We start from the raw sequence: 19,910 nt of genomic DNA, 5'->3' as shown, positions 1-19,910 counted from the left end.
ACAGGCAGACGGGACCTCGGTTGAACATCTTATCCGATGGATGGCACCTCTGACAATGCAGCACACCCCCAGCACTGAATTGGAGCGTCAGCTTAGACTATGTGATTCCAAGTCCCGACTTGGGGGCTTGAACCCACAACCTTCTCACAGACTCAGAGGTGAGAGGCTATCACAGCGCCAGGCTGACACACAGCACCATTACACTTGCTCAGGCCTCTAATCCAGTGTCCAGCACTGAGCAGTATACAGCCTGCTGCTGTAATGTTAGCTTCAGTGTTGTTGGCCTCGGAAGGAGAAATATCAGCTGGAGATCCTACTTGTTAGTTATTAGTTATTTATTGTTAGTTGTTAGTCGATTGTCGGAGCGCGTTTCCAGGGGTAATAATTCCTTCAAAACAAAAAATTTGGTCACTCAATCCACGACTGTTTGTGGGACGTTGATGTGCGCAATTAATTGGCCGCCACGTTTCACCTACAAAATATACAGTCAATTCATTTTACAGTATTTTCTGTGAAACCCTTTGAGACATCTTGAAGACATGATAAGGAGCTTTATCAAATGCAAGGATTGGTATTATTATTATTCCTCATCGTATTCCAGTACCACCAACCACCCCCCGAATTAACTTAAAGATCCTTGTTACCACTTTCAAATGCTTCTACAGACTTTACAAAGATTAGACAGAGCGCACAGTACAGAAACAGGCCCAACCTGTTCATGTCAGTGTTTATACTCCATAAAAGTCCTCACCCACTCCTTACTCCCTCCCAAACCCTTCTTTTCCCCTCTCCCTCATGTGAAGCTCTAGCTTCCTCACTCAAGCGCTCTGGGACGCTACCCTGCATGAGGGGCGCTATATAAATTCAAGTTGTTGCTGTTGTTCTTGAATGTATCTACACTATCTGATTCAACCACTGCTTCAGGTCGCGAGTCTCACAATCACGACTTGCTCTGCCCTACTTCAGTGATCTCCTGTGATCCACGGATATTAAATATTGTCATAGAATTTATATCTCACCCGTGTTCCACTAGTTATTCTGCGTTTGCAGTGAGCTGTGATTTGAGGGAGGACAGTCATTAAAAGGCGATCAGAAGCAGGAAGTCTGGGGTAATGCTGTGAAATTACCCGACTCTGATTCAAGAAACACTTAAGAAATTTACTTTTTTTGAGGCCAGTTGCTCCCTTTTTGAGATCAGCTAACTTATCCACGATTCAATTCGTTACTTTCCTGCTTTATTAAGGTAGGACATTTCTACCACATCTCTACGTGTCTCTCTATCTGCCTCTCTGGCTCTCCATCTGTCTCTTTCTCTCTCTCTCTCTCTCTCTGTATAATTTGTCTGTCTTTCTGTCTCACTCTGTTTCTCTCTCTCTCTCGCTCTCTCTTTCTGTGTGCGTCTCACACTATTCTACTCGCTCTCTCACACACTCTGTAAATATCGCTCAATTTCCCAAGGGTTGAAAGGTAAACTCCTGAAAGGTACAGAAACCGAATAATGTCACAGAGTCTGTACCAAGTGGACAGGGAATGAGTTTAGGAGTACAGAACAGACTATAAACTACTTTTACAGGAGAAAGATTATTGAAGCACGGAGCTGTGGAGACCGGTTTTCCCAGTGAGGGAATTACATAGATATTTAGCTAAGGAAATGATTGAGGGGTATAATAATAATATTAATCCTTGCAATTGATATAGCTCCTTGTCAAGACTTTGAGTTGTCTCAAAACTCTTCACAGAGTACTCTGTAAAGTGAATTGACTTTATATTTTGTGGGCGAAACGCAGCAGCAAATTGAAGGGATTATTACCCCCGGAAAAATGATCCGGCAATCGACTAACAACCGGGTTCCTACTTACTGCTGGTAAACAGGGCGTGTGGAGTAAGGAAACTTGCCTAACGTTTCGTCCTGCCCAGGAATCGAACCCCACTGAGCTACAGGCCTCTGTGAGGTAAGAGAGAGAGTGTGGGATTAATTATTTTACAATGGGACCTGCCCGATGGTTTTCAGGTCTTGTTTTTCACGACGTCCCTTCGTCAGTCTTGTGCCTGTCCAGCAGTCCGCAACAATTTAAGTTTATGCAGCACCTTGCACATCTGGAAGACGTCTCAACATGCTGACTGGGATCTCCTGTCACTTTAAGTGCCGCTGTGCCCTGTTAGCTCTCAGATGGAGTGCAGGCTGTGGGAATGCGAGTGGGGATAAACACATGGTAAACCACACACACACACACACACACACACGCATACAGTCAGATACAGGCGGCAGTGACAAGCAGCTCCAAGCGGCGAGCTCATTCGCACCCACACCACAGCTCCCTCCCCGCTCAGAGAAGCTGGTCCCAAGTCGGCTCCGCAGTCTGAGCCTCGCTTCGCTCAGGTTTCTGCGGTCGCTGGTATCCACTCACCCAGGACAACCTCCGAACCTACTAGCACGGTGTCTTTACTGTAAGTACAATGAATACTAATTGAGCGAGTGTGTAAAGAGCAGCACCGATCAGAGAGGGACAGAACCGTGGACTGTATAACCAGCTTGTGCCCTGTCTCTCTGGGGACTCAGCCTGGACTCTGTGAACTCAACAAGCTGATATGGGCCTTCTGACCCTGAGGTGGGAGCGGGTCCCTGGGCAAGCGGACACCCTGTACTGAGTGACTTGTTACTGGGACACCGCTGTGCGCAATTGGCTGCCACGTTCCACCCACAAAATACACAGTCACTACACTTTACAGTATAGTTTGTGAAGCGCTTTGTGGTGTCTCGAAGATGTGATAAGACGCTGTATCAAATGCAAAGGTTATTATTATTATCGACGGAACTGCTGTTCTTTAAGTGAGACATTGAACATGTTGATATGTCCATCGAGTGGTTTATGTGATGGTAAAGATCCTGTGGGATTATTGTGAATGAGGAGGGAGTTTCTCCCGTTGTCCTGGTCAGCAATCGGCCGTTCACTTCACAGCTGTTTGTGGAGAAGTTGGGTTCATCTACGAATAACAGCCGACAGCAATCACAAGTGAAACAGGTCAAAATGTTTTTGGGAGTTATAGGTACTGTGTCAAATGCACGACAGGTGTCAGTGGTAGCACTGGTTCAGCTGAACCAGTGAAAAGAATTGCAATATGCTGCCGAATTTTTCAAGCGATATAAAACCACTATATCGGGAGATTGGAATGAACCTGTAAGGTGTCGCACACTTTTAAAACCAGGAGAATTCTGGAACCTCATTGAATTTTTCGTTGTATTTCCAGCATTGATAGAGCTGGAATAAAGCCTGACTGTCCAGTGCTTTTGGGTCATCCTCCTGACGTGAAAGGCACTGTCCAAATGTAAATTGTTTTTGTTGTTGTTGTGGGTTCAAGTCGGGACTTGGAAGCAAGTCGTCTAAGCTGACACTCCAATGCAGTGCTGGGGGTGGAGGGTTGCATTGTCGGTGGTGATGTCTTTCGGGTGCGATGTGAAACCGAGGCTCCGTCTGCATGTTCAGGTGGACATTAAAGATCCCACGGTTTTTATTGAAGAGAAACGTGTGTTTCCCCCGCTGTCCTGGACAATAATCTCCCAAATAAAATCGGTCCACAGCTGTTGTGCAATTCTGCTGTGAGCAACTGTGGTGGCGCGTTTCACCCACAAAATACACAGTCACTCCATTTCATGGTGAATCCTGCGAAAGGCTTTGAAACATCCGACTGATATGATAAGGCGCTATAATAAATGCAAGGATTATTATTATTATAATAAGAATTATTATTATTTGTTTTTTGGGTGTAAGTGGCTGCAACGTATAGAATTGAGAAGGAAAGGTGTTAACACAATTGAGGGGAAGAGAGAGAGCAAAATAATGAGGAAACAATAATGTTTGCACTTGATAATACCCCCTGATGATGTCAAAGAGTCTCAGTGCACCTTTTAGTGAGTTATTTTGAAGTGTAGTGACTGTTATCTAAGCATACACATGGCACATGACAGATGAATTAGCTGTCTCTTTCAGTAAATTTGGATGAGGGAGATATTATGATAACAATTCTTGTTACATTTGGTCTAGCACCTTTCACATCATCAAGACTTCCCAAAATGCTTCACGGGATTTAATGTAGAGTGTAGTGACTGTATTGTTGATGAGAGTTGCAGCCATTTTGCACACAGCAGCGTTTCATGAACAGGGAGATTTTTGGCCAGAGCATAGGGAGACAGAAACTCTCTTCTTTTTTTCAAGCGTTATAGGATCTTTAACATCTAACCGAATGGGCAAGCAGGACCTCCATTTCATGTCACACGTGAAAGTTGGGACTTTCAACAACACACGCTCCCCCAGAAGTGTCAGAGTGTCGGCATAGATTGTGAGTTTCAAAGTCTCTGACATGGGGACGAAGCCCACATCCTTCTGCTTCAGAGGAAGGAATGCTCACAGTCCCGCTCCCCCCGCTCCAGCACAGTGCTGGCGAGAGCTGCATTATTCCTAAATAATGTCCTTTAAATCAGACACTAAATGGAGGGCAATCTGCTTCCAGGCTTCAGGCTTTGTTAAAGGAGTTCCTCCCAGTGTCGTGGGCACCAAATCCCTCAGATAAATTGGTCATTCACTTCGTAGCTATTGGAGATTGCTGTGTGCAAAGTGGCTGCCATGTTTTCCGCATTTCGCCCCATAATATACAGTCAATTCACTTTAAAGTCTATCCTGTGAAGCGCTTTGAGACGTCTTGAAGACGTGATAAGGTTCTATATCAAATGCAAGGATTATTATTATTATAAAACTGGTGCTGGACAGGGATTGCTGGACACGAAAGGCGCTCTATAAATGGAATCTTGTTGTTGTTGTTGTTGGACACACAGTGTGGAAGGAGCTTTACTCTGTATTTAAGCCGTGCTATATGAGCAGAGTTACTGTGAGGCTCAGGTTCTGTGCTCTAACATTGACCAGAGAGTGAATCTCTCTCAGTTACAAAGGGACCACCCTGTTTCTAACCTAATTCAATGAGTTGCATGTTCCCCACTTACTGATTGATATCAAAGTCTCTTGACAGGATTGGGAGGAGATGAGTTCTGCCAAGAAACTGCCGCTCACACTACAGCGCTCGCTCTCAGCCTCCTCGCTGTTCCCGGTGCCCACCTTCCACACGGATGAGTTGCTGGGATACTGGAGGGACCAGGAGATCCCAGGTTCTCCCGAGGTACGAGACCTCTCACACGTGCCATTGCTCGCTCTTTCCAACAAGGAATATTCAATGAGCTTTTCATAGAATCACCAAATGTTACAATAGTGACACAGGCTGATCGGCCCATCAACTCTACACTGCTGTTTATCTCCGCTTGAGCCACCGGGCCTCATCAGTGTGGAGTTCTTTAGCTCAGTGGTTTGAGCACTTGCCTTGCAAGCCATGAGGACCCGGGTCGATTCCCAGGCAGGGCGAAACCTTGGGCAAGTTTCCTTACCCCACACGCCTCTGTTCACCAAGCAGTAAGTATGAACCCAGTTGTTAGTCGGTCGGCAGATCGCTTTCTGGGACACTACTGTGTGCAATTGACTGTCGCGTTTCACCCACAAAATATACTTATATATTCTGTAAGCACTTTGAGATGTTTCAATGACTTGATGTGGTGCTATATCAAATGCATGTATTATTAATATTATCTCACACCCACTTTTCAGCATTTGGTATAGCGCCTTATCACATTGGACGGACGTCTCAATTTGCTTCACAGGAATTATTGTTAAATGAAGTGACAGTTTATTTGTAGGCAAAATTGCACACAGCAATGTCTGCCCACAAATCTTTAACGCCCACCTGAAGAGGCAGACAAAACTTTGGTTTAACATCTCATCCGAAGGACAGGTGGTGGATAGCACAATTTAAAAAAAAATGATAATAATTTGGTCACTCAATCCACGACTGTTTGTGAGACACTGCTGTGTGCAATTGGTTGTTGCGTTCGGCCCACAAAATATACAGTCAATTCACTTCACAGTATATTCTTTGAAGCGCTTTGAGACGTCTCGAAGACTTGATAAGGCGTTGTATCAAATGCAAAGATTATTATTATTATTATTTCCTTTTCCAGGTCTCTGGGGAGCAGAAGCTGGGAGCTGGATGGACTGAGGGCTCAATGTCTCCCGGGTGAGAATGGTTCACATACACATCATCAATGTGTCACCTGGTCACGTCCAGCATCAGCCGCTCTGATGTGAATTTCAATGGGAGGGGAGGGAGGGGAAATTGAACCCACAATTGGTTGCATCGTAGTATTGAGGGTGATGTGGTTTTCCGTGTGTCAGACACCTGACTGTTCATTAAATGATCAGAAATATTCACTGCAGTGACTTTTCTGCTTGTTGTCAGTCCAGCCTGACCCTCCAGGGCAGGGTGGGGGTGGAGAGCGCTGCTTTGTCAGAGAGGCCGGGAGGAACAGGTTGTGAGTCTCTGCTGCCTATCTACACCTGCGCCTCTCAGAAGGTCTCCTCTTTGCCATCGCAGCATTAGAACAACCAGGACATGTCCCTTTGTCACGATTAGCATGAGGAATGCTTTGAGAAATATCCGCAAATTTTGACTCATTGTACAGTGGGTCAGGAAGCCCTCCCCCCCCACTCCCTTGCGTCTAACCCCCAATCCTGTAAACCACTCCCAGACATTATCCCGCATAATGGACACTATATAAATGCACATTGTTGTTGTTGTTCACCTGTGTACAGTGTTGACCAACTGTGTGTTGGTGACGGAGTGGAGGAAATCCAGAGTACAGCATCCTTCAAAACTAAAAGCTAAACTTTACCTTCCAGCTCGGAGCAGTGGCCAGAGAGGGAGAGGCAGGTCTCAACGATGGACACCCCACACAGCGGCCGTAAGAGAAACGGTGTCATACATTCCTACAGCACAGAGGCCATTCAGCCCATTGTGTCTTTATCTGCTCTCTGGAGGAGCTCTCTGTTTAGTCCTAACACCTGAGCTTTCTCGCATCCTTTTATAGTTTTCTTTCGCAAGTATTTGTCTAAATATTTTTAAAAGCTCAACTTTAATGACTATCCTCCTGGGGGAGGGGGGTAAACAGGGTCTCCTTGGTGGCTGAACTGGCAATGGAATGTCAGGATGGAGCCACCCCTCTGTGATGGTCTCTAGTCTGGTTCCTGAGCCAGGCGGGTCCGCAGTAACTAGAGCATCACTGCTGATGACAGCACAGCCCAGCCTGGCTCATCGGCAGGACCTGGAAGGGCCGACCAGTCACTGGGAACGCTGGGAATTCTTCCGTTCAGAGTCATTCAGATGGACTCCCCTGGGATGTAAAGAACTGGTGGGAAAACGATTCCAGTGATTCCTTCATTTTGGAATTACCAGCGCCCAGCAACAGGCACCATCACTCTGCCTGTACTAACCGCTTCCTGTCTCTCCGCAGATGGTAGTTTGAAAATGAAGAACGTCAGTCACCACAAAACAACACAGGAGGTAAATATTTAAACCTACAGTGGAGTCCCGTAGCTCAGTGATTAGAGCACTCGCCTCACAAGCGAGGGGACCCAAGTTCGATTTTGAGGCGGGGCTAAACATTGGTTAAGTTTCCTTACCCCACACGCCTCTGTACCGAGCAGTAAGTAGGAACCCGGTTGTTAGTCGATTGGCGGATCGCTATTCCGGGGCTAATAATCCCTCCAAAAATGAAAAATTTTGGTCACTCAATCCACAACTGTTTGTGGGACCGCCGTACACAGTTGGCTGCTGCGTTTCGCCCACAAAAAACAATACCCAGTGAATGCTCTTTAAAATATATTCTGTGAGGAGCTTTGAGACATCTTAACAATGTGATAAAACACTATGTAAAATGCAAGGTTTTTTATTATTATATTTATGCACTGAGGCTGGTGGGGGAGGTGGTAAATGGGTATGATGGGGGAGAGAGAGATGGGGGGGGGGGAGACATTCCATGGGTGCAGGTGTGTGCAATCGGTGGATATAATAATTATTAATAATAATAATAAATCTTGCAATGCCCTACAAATAGCCGTGAAATAAATGACCAATTTTATATAATAATAATATTATTAATTATTAGAATTAGAGTTCTATAACTTATTATAATTTTATCTGGGGGATTATTGGCCAGGACACCAGGAGAGAGAAACTCTTCTCTTTTCAAATAGAATCTGTCTAAATAAGCAGACAAGGGTTTTGCTTTAACGTCTCATCTGAGGGACAGCATCTCTGATAGCTCAGTGTCCCCCAGCACTTCACTGGAGCATCACTGCTCTGAGCCGCTAACCTGTGTGAGGGCTGCTATGCAAATGCAAGTTGTTGTTACTGTCGGCCTGGACTGTGAGCTCAGGCCCCAGGGAGAAACTACTATTTGAGTTGGGACAAACACAGTGATGAGAAACATCAACCCCAGAAGGTGAGAGCACGGCGCTGGGTTGGAAAGGAGTGGAGTTTAGATGTACTAATAGGGCAATGTTTTGACTGGAGCGGTATCTCAGTGTGCGCTTACATCAGGCCAGAGCTTACTGAGATTCTGATTAATGAGCCTAATGTCTAAACAAAGCATCTCACACTTTAAACAAAGCTCAGACAGCAGCGCCCACTCCACAGTGGGGACACCTGCCATGAATCAGCTCTCGCACAGCCTGCGCACATAAACACAAGCTGAGTACAGTAGGAAAGTTCTCTCCACTCTCAGGGAGCAATGGATGGAAGGCAGATCCCTCCTGCGACCCACGTCTCTCCTGTTGGGTCGGACAAACCCCCAACCACAGGTACATCGAGTGCTCAAGAGTGGAAACCTGACTTAAGATTGGAACTCAGTCTACACACAGTCTCCCGACTCGGGTGGGACTCACATCCCTGCCCCAACCCCACTATCCACAGTCAAACTTTCAGCCAATATATCCTGTTCTCTGGAACTACTTCCTAAAATCCTTCTTTCCCTTCATCCCTCCTTCCCTCCTTCTTTCCCACACTCCTTCCATCCCTCCCTCTTTCCCTTCCTCGTGCTCTGTTTTCAAATGCCTTCCGATAACCTACCTCTTCCTGTTGGGCCTTCAGTCACGCCCTCCCATCCTCCCCACCTTGCCCAGGTTTCCACACTGATCCTTGAGAAAACATTGACATTTCCTCAGATCCCATGACAGTGTCCAAATATATGAAAAGAGGAGCCATTTCCATCTGTTTTGCCCCAATCCCAGCCTTTTCCACTTACCCTCCTCTTAGATATTTATCTTGTTTATTTCTGCTTTGACCAATGGGTTTGATCATGTAATCGATCTCCTGAGAGCTTTCTGTGCAAAACCCCAACCTCTCCCTGTGTTATTTTGGTGGCGATCTTAAGGAATAAGATCAGCAGCTTGCATTTAATAGTAATAATAATCCTTGCATTTGATACTACGCCTTATCGTGGGTTAATGTTTCAGGTTATCGATCTGAAACATTAACCTACTTTCCTCTCTCCATAGATGCTGCCTGACCTCCTGAGTGTTCCCAGCGACCTTGTGTTTTTATTATTAGTAAGGATTGTTGTTGTTGCTATTATTATTCCAGAAATCCGGAGAGACCGGTGACAATGCTGATATCCCGTGTGATCCCAAGACAGTGGCAGATGTTAGAGTTGCGGACAGTGAAGAGAGCGAGGAAGGTGAGGACTTAATGGTGACTGTTTACCAGAGGCATTCCTCCCGTGTTGCCTCTTTGCCTTATGAACATAAGAATTTGCTGGATGAAAGAAGACCAAAGTCCATCATTCCGGCAGCCGCTTGTCATGTCATGTCCCAAGCTATATAGTATGTTTTGAGATATTATTTCCTAACAGAAGTCTAACTTATTATTGAAACAAACAACGCTTTCTGCTTCCACCATCTCCCTAGAGCCTGTTCCATACCTTTACTGCTCGCTCACTGAAGCAGTGTTTGCAAATTTGTTCTGAATTTACCCATCTTCAATTGCAGGCCGTGTCCTCTGGGTCTACTGTTCAGTACAAGATAAACAACTTAACAACTTATCGTGGTCTACATTATCTGGTCCCTTTAGAATCTTAAAGACCATAATCGTATCACCTTCTCTTCTCCAGTGTGAACATGCCCAGTTTATCTAATTACTCCTCATAGTCCAGTCCCCCCCATCCCCTCAATCGTTCTGGTTGCCCTCCTCTGTATCCTGGTCACCGCTCTGGATGCTACACTGTGCGAGGGGCGCTATATAAATGCAAGTAGTTGTTGTTGTTGTATCCTCTTAATCGCTGCAATGTCCCTTTTATATTGCGGTGGCCAGAACTGCACACATTATTCCAAGTGCGGTCACACCAGGGATTTATAAAGTGGTGGGATTTCCCCACTATTTCGTCTCAATCTTGCCATTTTAATATAATCCAACATCCTGTTTGCCTGACTCACTGTCACTGAGCGCTATTGCGATAGCTTCAATTTATTGTCATTCAGGACCTTGTGTCCTGTGTCATTATTTTCACTTCCTTGCTATGTCTGAACCTCATGTGCCACACACCTAACCAGGAACACACCTGGGGGGTGGGAGGGGGGTCAGAGGTGTGTGTGTGTGTGTGGGGGGTGGGGGGGGCGGAATCTATGAAAAGAGGAGAGTGGGTTAATGTCTCCGGTTGATGACCTTCCATCAGTTCTGACTAACCCACTTTCCTCTCGCCATAGATGCTGCCTGACCTGCTGAGTGTTCCCAGCGACTTCTGTTGTTATTTCAGATTTCGAGCATCTGCAGTATTTTGTCTTTCGTTTATGGGAATATTGTTGAGGGGCAGGAAGCACTAACATTTGGTGGGAAGCTGGTTCGACTCTGCTGTGGTGAGGGGCTTGCTGGCCTGAAGTTTACAGCTGTGCTGTTTGTGTTCCTTTTGCAGACAGCACCTCAGATGATTCTCTGTCTGATGCTCAGAAGGACATCTCCATTCTGAAAAGGCTGGGTCTTCACAGGTGAGTGGATGAAGCTGGACAAACCGCGGGAAAGCTTGCCAGACAGCGCTCTCAATGACAAACTACGTGGCTTTAGCTGGTTAGATTCCAGCAGTTACCCCAATGCACACTCTGAAGTCTCCAAGCCTTGGCTGTTGCCAACCTGCACCAAATAATTTGTGGCATTAGGTAAGCAGGATGTGTTCCTCCAGCAGAGAGAGAGAGAGAGAGAGAGAGAGAGCGCATTCCATTCCAACATGGGATTTCCATGTGCAGGGGAGGATGCATGAAACTCTGTTTGGTTTGGATACTCTTAAGCACGGTGATGGGTTTCCGCATGTGTCAGACACCCGGCTGACCAGCCCTCTGCAACAAACCCTCTGGACAGATATGTGGGAATGTGTTGCAAGTCTGGAAACTGATCCTATGGTTAGATAACTTTCCGGTAGTTTTACAACAATATTTGGGTCCTGCGATGGGCTTCTGGATATTTATTTATCACTCTCCGTTTTTTAGATGATTGTTGGTTACGCCACCGGTAGAAACGCCATTCTCTTTTCAAAGAGTCATGGAATCTTTAATGTCTCCCTGGAGGGACTCATGCTGTTTACCTAATTCAGGAAAGTATTAGGCGCAGGTTGGCAAGAGCCAAGGCTTGGGGACCCCAGAGTGTGTGTTGGGGTGCTGCTGGAGTCTAACCAGCTAAAACCACATAGTAAAACACAAAGCACCTCAATTTAATGTCTTACCTGAAGGACGGTGGCACTAACACACTGCTCTCAATGCTGGGGAGCGTTGCATTTTCAGAGGTTCTGTCCTTTGGATGAGACATTAAGCTGAGGTCCTGTCTTACCAATAAATTGCTCATTCACTTAATAGTCCACAAATGCACAATCACTACACCTGACAGCAATTCCCTGTGAAGTGAATTGAGACGCAATATCAAATGCAAAGATTACCAATGAGGTGGCGTTTTAAACAAATCTCTTTTATCTTCTAGAGAGTTTCTGACTGACAAGGAAGTGGAGGTGAGTGGAAAGATTTAGTCTGATTCTCTGTCACATAGGAACATTATAGACCATTCAGCCCATCGAGCCTGTTCCTCCATTTTATAAGATCACGGCTGATCTGTACCTCAACTCCACTTACCTGCCTTTGCCCCATATCCCTTGATCCCCTGACCTAACAAACATCTGCTCCTCAGTCTTGAAAACTTGAATGGATCCATCATAGACATCAGGCTGTGAGCAGGTCTGGCTGCCTGGTGCCCAGGGTCCCAATCAGGCTGAGAGCTGGAGTTGAGGGCTGGAGGTTGAGGGCTGGGGACTGGGGGTTGAGGGCTGGGGGCTGGGGACTGGGGTTTGGGACTGGAGGTTGAGGGCTGTGGGTTGAGGGCTGGGGACTGGGGGTTGAGCGCTGGGTACTGGGGGTTGGTGGCTGGGATTGAGGGCTGGGGGTTAGGGCTGGGGACTGGGGTTTGAGGGCTGGGGGTTAGGGCTGGGGACTGGGGTTGAGGGCTGGGGACAGCTCTGTCTGTAACTCTTCCCCTTATGATCTGCCTCTGCCTCTTTTAGTCGGCCTTCATCCACTTGTCTCTCGCGTTCAAATCCGACACATTCACCTTGAAGAAGCGTCTCCAAGTGGAGGAGCGAGCGCGGGACGTGGCGGAGGAGAACATCCAGATGGAGCTGCAAGGCTGCAAAACCATCCTGCAGGTACCAGGGCACGGGCAGGGCATGCGCGGGAGCCCAGGCCTGCGAGTAGCACTACAGATAAGGAATGCGCCGGTTAACCGAACAACAAGAAGATTCCATTTATAGAGCGTCTTTCACGTCGGGAGGACGTCCCAAGGCGCTGAACATAAGAATTGCTAGATGAAAGAAGGTGGAAACATGTTTGAGGGAACTGTGAACACACTGAGCACCCGGGCCTGCACACGCGCAGTATTGACGAGGGGCCAGTGAGCGGGGTAATCCGGGGGTGATCCGGGGTTAATCCGGGGGTAATTGGGGGGGGAGGGCCGGTGATCGGGCCGTGACACGGCAGTGTGCAGGTTTGACCTGGAGCGATGTTTGCTCAGAGGCTGATGTCTGTGTGTGTGGACGGGAGACGGCAGGAGATCTTGGCCCAGCTGGAGAAGAGCCTTCAGATCCTCGACACATCAATAACACGGGTGTCCGGCCGCTCCGAGGTGCTGGGAGCTGTCCATCAGGTGTGTCTGCCTCTGCTACTGGGGGTCAGGAATCATTCCTTGGAAGCTGGAGGAGACAGCAGGCCAATTATACTGCCCTGGTCATGGTGGATTCTCACCGCTCTCACTGAGAAACCGGTGGGGGTTGAGAGCAGAAGGTTGCGGGCGAGGGCAGGGGTTGTGGATGGGGACAGGAGTATGGGTGGGGATTGTGCGGGTGGGGATTTGTGGCTGGAGGCTGGGGGCAGAGTGGGGTAGCTGGGGGTTGGGGGAAGAGGGGCGTGGGTGGGGGCACAGTGGTGTAGCTGGGGGAAGAGGGGTGTAGTGGGGGGTCTGTCACGCTGGGCGCTGTGTGTTACAGGAGGCCCGGGTGAGCCGGGGAGTGGAGGTGATGATCCAGCACGTGGAGAACCTGAAGAGGCTCCACGTCAGGGAACACACTGAGCTCCAGGAGATGAGGAGAATCATCCTGCAGAACTCTCGCTCCCGGCCATTCCCAGATACACCAGGTACCCAGTCAGCTCCTGTCTCACACACACACACACTCACCCCCCACACACACACACACACACACTCACCCCCCCCCACACACACACACTCACCCACCCCACACACACACACACACTCACCCCCCACCCCACACACATACACACACTCACCCCCCCACACACACACACACACACTCACCCCCCCCACACACACACACACACTCACCCCCCACACACACACACACACACTCACACACCCCCCCCACACACACATACACACACTCACCACCCCCCCACACACACTCACCCCCCCCCACACACATACACACACTCACCACCCCCCCCACACACACTCACCCACCCCCCCCCCCACACACAAACACCCTCACCCTGACCCAAGTGCTGAAATTTCCCCTTTTACAACTCTAAACCCGTGCCTCCTATTCTATGTCTCAGAGCATCCGATAGCACTTGGGATTGAACAAGTAAAGCCCAAATTTCTGTTAGGTCCTCCTGAGACATCTCCCTCTCCGAACTGCAGCCCCGAGCTCACCTAATCTTTCCTCATAACTCCTTCCTCTAATTTAGAAGATTAAGTGTTCTGTAATGTAAATACAATAATACGATGTGATGGTGTGGGGAGGCGAGGGGGGGCTGTCCTAGGGCAGCAATGAGATTGTTGGTGTTGAGCTTTTTCTCTGATCAGGAGAGGGAGCAAGAATGAAGACTCGTTAAGTATGGCCAGATTTACAAGTGTTTAATAATAATCCTTGAGTTTGATATAACGCCTGATATAGCGAGAACCGAGACCTGAGTCGCCTTAACACATTCTCGAGATGTCTCAGTGTTTCACGGAGTATACTGTAAAGTGAGTTGACTGTGTACTTCGTGGGCAAAACTCAGCAGCCAAATGCATACAGCAGCCAGTGTCCACAAACATTCGTGGGTTTTTTTGGAGGGTTTATTACACCCAGAAAGCGATCCGCCAATCAACTAACAACCAGGTTCCTACTTACTGCGAGGTAAACAGAGGCGTGTGGAGTAAGGAAACTTGCTGAAGGTTTTGTCCTGCCCGGGAATCAAACCCATGTCCTCTCGCTTGTGAGGCGAGGCCTCTAACCACTGAACTATTGGACTCCACTATACTGTAGTTTATAGCTGTAAACTGGATGTTTGTGGTAAATTAGACACTATAGAACCATGTCTCGGCAAACTTTAATACCTTCAGGAGGGGAGCATGGGGGCAGCAGGTTGTTTTATTAAAAATATACTTTGCTGTAATGAAACATGGTACATTTGAAGATCTCGCAACAAAATGTCAGTGTAATCTATTGCAGCCGATGAAGAACTGCGAAACAAACATCAAATAATGCGAGCTATACAACAGGTAACTCACAACTCCTCCCTCAGCATGTTGATGATGATGTTGATAATAATCCATGCGTTTGATCCATCTCAAAGCGTTTCACAATCAATTGCTGTCAAGTGGAGAGACTCTGCAGTTGTAGCCAAACCCAGCTGCCAGTTTACCTCAGCAAAGTCCCACAAACAGCCATGGAGTGCGTGACTGATTTAATTATGGATTGTTGGCCAAGGGAGATTGAATACCTTCTCTTTTCAAATAGATTTTTAACATCCACTTGAACAGGCAGATGGGATCTGGGTTTAACATCTAATTTGAAGGATGGCACCTCCGACAATGCAGAATCCTCTCACCACTGTACTGAAGGGTCTTAGACTATGAGCTCAAAGTCCCAATATGGAGTTTGAACCCCCAACCTTCTGATTCAAACATGGGAGAGCTGCCTACTGAGTCAGGCACAAGTCTTCAAAGTAGCTCAATGTGTGAAGCACTCTGAAATGTTTCTATGTTCGGATCTTGTTAATAATAATATAATAATCCTCGCATTTGATACAGAGCCTTATCACATCGTTGAGAGGTCCCAAAGCACTTCATGAAATATACTGCAAAGTAAATTGACTGTATATATTGTGGGCAAAACGTGGCACACAGCAGTTTTTCGCAAACAATCAAACGAATGACCAATTTTATTTGGAGGGATTAATACCCCCAGAAAGCAATTTGCCGATCGACTGACAACTGGGTTCCTACTTACTCGTAGGTAAACAGAGGTGTGTGGAGTAAGGAAACTTGCCTAAGGTTTTGCCCTGTCTGGGGATCGAACAGGGGTCCTCTTGCTTGCGAGGTGAGTGCTCTAACCAACAAGCTACAGGACCCCATTGATCAATTGCAGGGATTATTATTATTAATTCTTATTATATTCCAGGTTACAGGCAGTAGCAATGTGTTGGCTTGTCTAACTGTGTTCGTTCAGAGGCTGATGAGAAGAAATGTTTTTATTCAGAAAGTTGTTATGGACTGGAATGTATTGTCTCAAAGGTTTTGAAAGCAGATTCAATAACAGCTTTCAAAAGGGAATTCTATAGATACTTAAAAACGAAACATTTGCAGGGCTATGGGGTAAGAGCAGGGGAGTGGGACTAGTTGGTAGCTCTTTCAAAGAGCCGGCACAGGCATGATGGGCCGAATGGCCTCCTTCTGTGCTGTAAGATTCTATGATTCTATGTAGCTAACAAGGACTCTTCCTTCTGTTCCTAGAGTACAGCCCGCAGAAGAGTGAGCATCGCTGTCATCCCAAAGCAGCTCACGGTGAGTGAAATTCACTGACAGACTCTTTTCATTCTCTCTCTGATTCTCACTAAGATCCTCACTCGTGTCTACAGAAGCCTCCCTAACCTCACTCCGCTCTGCCTCTGTCATCTCCCCCGATCCCCCTCGCCGGCCTGTTCACTCCGCTCTGCCAACCCAGGCCGCTTCATGTCTCCAGCCCGTCCCACCCCACCATCAGCAGCTGAGCTGTCAGCCACTTTGCCCCTGCTCTCTGGAACTTTCTGCCTAAATCCCTCGGCCTCTCATTCCTTCCCTCAAAACCTGTCTAAAACCCTGTCTCTTTAGCTAATGCGACCATCTCCAACCCTGCTCGCTGTGTCTCTGTGAGGTGGTTGGTTCGAAGTGCAGATTGTTCTCAATATTGATACTCTCCATACTGTTGGCACGAGCCATAGAACAGCGTAACCTTAGCACAAGATGTAAGGCTGTGTTGTGAGGGGTGTGAGGTGTGATGGGGGTATGAGGGGTTTGAAGTGTTTGAGGTTGTTATGGTCGCAATCTGCACCTCAGTAACCTCTTGCACATGAGCATAACAGAATGCCCCTCAGTTGGTAAGTGATAGTTTAATACAGTGACTTCTGAAGAGAAGAAAAGACAGAGAGAGGGAGAAAGAGAGTGAGAGTATGACAGAATTAGACATCAAGAGTGACAGAGAGAGTGAGGCACAGAGGGTGAAGGACTGACACAGTGTGTATTACAATGACAGAATACCTCCTTGATGGAGCAATTGTTTATAATAATAATAATAATCCTTGCATTTGATATAGCGCTTTTCACGTCGGGAGGACGTCCCAAAGCGCTTCACAGAACACACTGTAAAGTGAATTGACTATATATTTGTGGGCGAAAGCGGTGTTAGTTAATGTTGTTGACAGTGTATTTTGTGCGAGGCCCAGTTGCCCAGTTTCACCCACAAAATATACAGTCAATTCACTTTACAGTATATTGTGAAGTGCTTTGAGATGTCTCGGAGAAGTGATAAGGTGCTATATCAAATGCAAGGATTATTATTATTATTCCCCGCACTGTTGGCTTATCTGCAATCAGTCAGTCCCAATTAGTGTGATGACTGTCTCTCTCTTGTACATGAACCTGGGCCGATCAGTCTGTGAGCACTGACTGACTCACTGAGAGCCCTCAGGCAATGGAGAGGAGACTCCAAACCATCTCTCATCACTGTCACCTTTGTTCCTTTCTGTTCAATAGACCTTCCACAATTCAGACTCCAAAGTGGGTGAGAGTGAAGTGGGCAGGACAGAGGCCGGCGTCACAAAGAGCTCGGGCGATCGCAGGCGACTCTTCAACAGGTAAAAGAACACGTGAAATCGCCTGGACTGACACAGTCCTGCACTTGGTATGTTTTTATCGCTCTCTGACTGGTCAGGGACAACAATAATTCCCGTTGAGAGGATATCTCAAAGCGCTTCGCTGTAAAGGTGAATGTTTGGACGAGTTGATATTTATATCCAGCTCAAGTGAAAAACAACGGTCACTCACTTCATGGCTGTCCCACAAACACTGGTGGATTGAGTAATCACATTTTTTTGTTGGGTGGAGGGATTATTAACCTTGGAAAGCGATCTGCTAATCAACTAACACCAGGGTTCCTACTTACTGCTGGGCAAACAGTAAGTGTGGAGTAAGGAAACTTGCCAAAGGTATCGCCCTGCCCAGGAATCGAACGCAGGTCCTCTCGCTTGCGAGGCGAGTGCTCTACCCACTGCGCTGCACAACTCCACTCTAAACGCAAGTGGTTGCTATTGTTTTCGATTGCTCTTGAGATGGCGGCTGTGACCCGCCCTTGTTGTGTTGCTTCTGTGGCAGGAAGATGGGGTTTCCCTGTGAGGAGCCATCTGAGGACTCGACGGCACAGACACCACAAACAGGCTCGGGGATGTCAGGCCCAGCCGTGCCATCCGAGAGCAGCCAACACAAGCACGAGGGCACCTTCGTCAGGCGGTAACTAGGCACACCCTCGACTGAGATTTATCGCTCTATGTTCACCTTTGAAATTTTCATTTCATTTTATTCCACTCTCTTACCGCCACACCGCTCAAACAATAATAATCCTTGCATTTGATATAGCATCTTATCACCTCTTTGAGACGTCTCAAAGTGCTTCACAGAATATACTGCAAAGTGAAGTGACTTTATATCTTGTGGGCCAAACGCAGCAGCCAATTTCCCACAGCAGTGTCCCACAAACAGTCGTGGATAATAAAAATTTGAAGGGATTATTACCCCCGGAAAAGCCAATCGACTAACAACCAGGTTCCTACTCACTGCTGGGTAAACAGAGGCGTGTGGAGTAAGAAAACTTCCCAAAGTTTCGCCCTGCCCCGGAATCAAACCCAAGTTCTCTCGCTTGCGAGGCGAGTGCTCTAACCACTGAACTACAGGACACCACAAACGGACAGAGGGATGATGGGGTCAACCTCAAACAGTTTCTGACTTGTGAACTCTCACCCATTGTCTCACCCAGAGGACTAACCCGGGACCTCTCTCTCCCACTGTAATGACAGTACGCACAGTATTTGTAACCAAACGTGGCATCAGTTTTGCACACAGCAAAAATATACCGCTTCGACCTCCCAAACCTATCCTGTTTGCCATCACTTTTGTCCACAAAATATACACTTTACCGTATATTCTGTGAAGCACTTTGATTGAGATGTGATAAGGCGCTGCATCAAATGCAAGGATTATTATTGTTACTCAATCAATGATCTCTGCTCGTGTACTCTCCTGACTCATGCTTGTCCTTTGCAGACCTAGGAGCTCCCTCTCTACATGATATTGTACGTTAGATGGTTCGACAGCCACTGATACTTGGATGCTGGTAACAAGAAGACATCCTCCGAGGACCTCTCACAGAGCAGATGTTCCCTGGCATGGCTCCCCGTGCTCTCCTAGGGTTCATTGTCTACTCCTCGCCATTAATAGACTCTGATTAATAAAGAGAAAAGTTACCAAACCCGAGACCGTGACCAAAGGAGCTTTCATTACTGCGCTAGCCAACAACAACTTGCACTTATACAGCGTCCTCCACGCAGGGTAGAGTCTCAGAGCGCTTAACAGTGCCGGAGCCTGACTCTGAGCTGGGAGGGAGGCATAGGTAAGTACAGTCAAAAAGAAAGGTTTTCAGGCGGGAATTGAAAAAGGAGAGAGAGGGGAAGGCAGAGAGATTGAGAGAATGATCCAGAGGTTCGGGGCGCAGTGGCTGAATGTCCCATCTCCAATGGTGGAATGGAGGTCGCGAGGGACGAGCAGGAGACCGGTGCCAGTCGAGCAGAGATGCCGGGTGGTGGATTGGGGAGTGAGGAGGTCAGAGAGACAGGGAGGTGCCAGAGACTGAGGGGATTTGAACACAACTGTGAGGATCTTGAAGTCGATCCGTTTGGTGATGGGGAGCCAGTGGAGCCTGGGCCAGAACTGGCGAGGTGGGGGTACGGAGTTTGGTCCGGGTCAGTATGCGGGCGGCAGAGTTCTGAATGAGCTGGAGTTTTTGAGTAGTGGAGCTGGGGAGACCGGCGAGGAGTGTGTTTGAATAATCCAGGCAGGTAATAATAATCCTTACATTTGATATAACGCTTTTCACATCTTCGCGACGTCTCAAAGCACTTCACAGAATAGACTGTAAAGTGAAT

The 19,910-nt window shown here is 47.4% G+C and overlaps 1 protein-coding gene across 2 annotated transcripts; it reads left to right on the top strand.

Annotated features, from left to right (window-relative positions):
- Positions 1-2,231: 2,231 nt before the first annotated feature.
- Positions 2,232-19,236, top strand: LOC103189722 (inositol 1,4,5-triphosphate receptor associated 2-like). Of its 2 annotated transcripts, none has more exons than XM_007910224.2 (16): positions 2,232-2,448; positions 5,023-5,169; positions 6,059-6,114; positions 6,777-6,838; positions 7,388-7,437; positions 9,517-9,610; positions 10,841-10,913; positions 11,893-11,920; positions 12,467-12,607; positions 12,973-13,104; positions 13,445-13,592; positions 14,909-14,958; positions 16,192-16,242; positions 17,470-17,570; positions 18,088-18,222; positions 19,033-19,236. In XM_007910224.2, the coding sequence occupies exons 2-16, from the start codon at positions 5,035-5,037 to the stop codon at positions 19,055-19,057; spliced, it is 1,281 nt and encodes a 426-aa protein (XP_007908415.2). In that variant the 5' UTR covers positions 2,232-2,448; positions 5,023-5,034; the 3' UTR covers positions 19,058-19,236. The 2 variants fall into 2 exon arrangements, with proteins under 2 accessions (XP_007908415.2, XP_007908416.2); XM_007910225.2 differs by having other exon boundaries at positions 2,419-2,448; positions 5,012-5,169.
- The last annotated feature ends 674 nt before the right edge of the window (positions 19,237-19,910 follow it).

This window comes from Callorhinchus milii, unplaced genomic scaffold (assembly GCF_018977255.1).
Source record: "Callorhinchus milii isolate IMCB2004 unplaced genomic scaffold, IMCB_Cmil_1.0 Scaffold19, whole genome shotgun sequence".
NCBI lineage: Eukaryota > Metazoa > Chordata > Chondrichthyes > Chimaeriformes > Callorhinchidae > Callorhinchus > Callorhinchus milii.
This window is presented reverse-complemented; position numbering and strand designations above follow the sequence as displayed.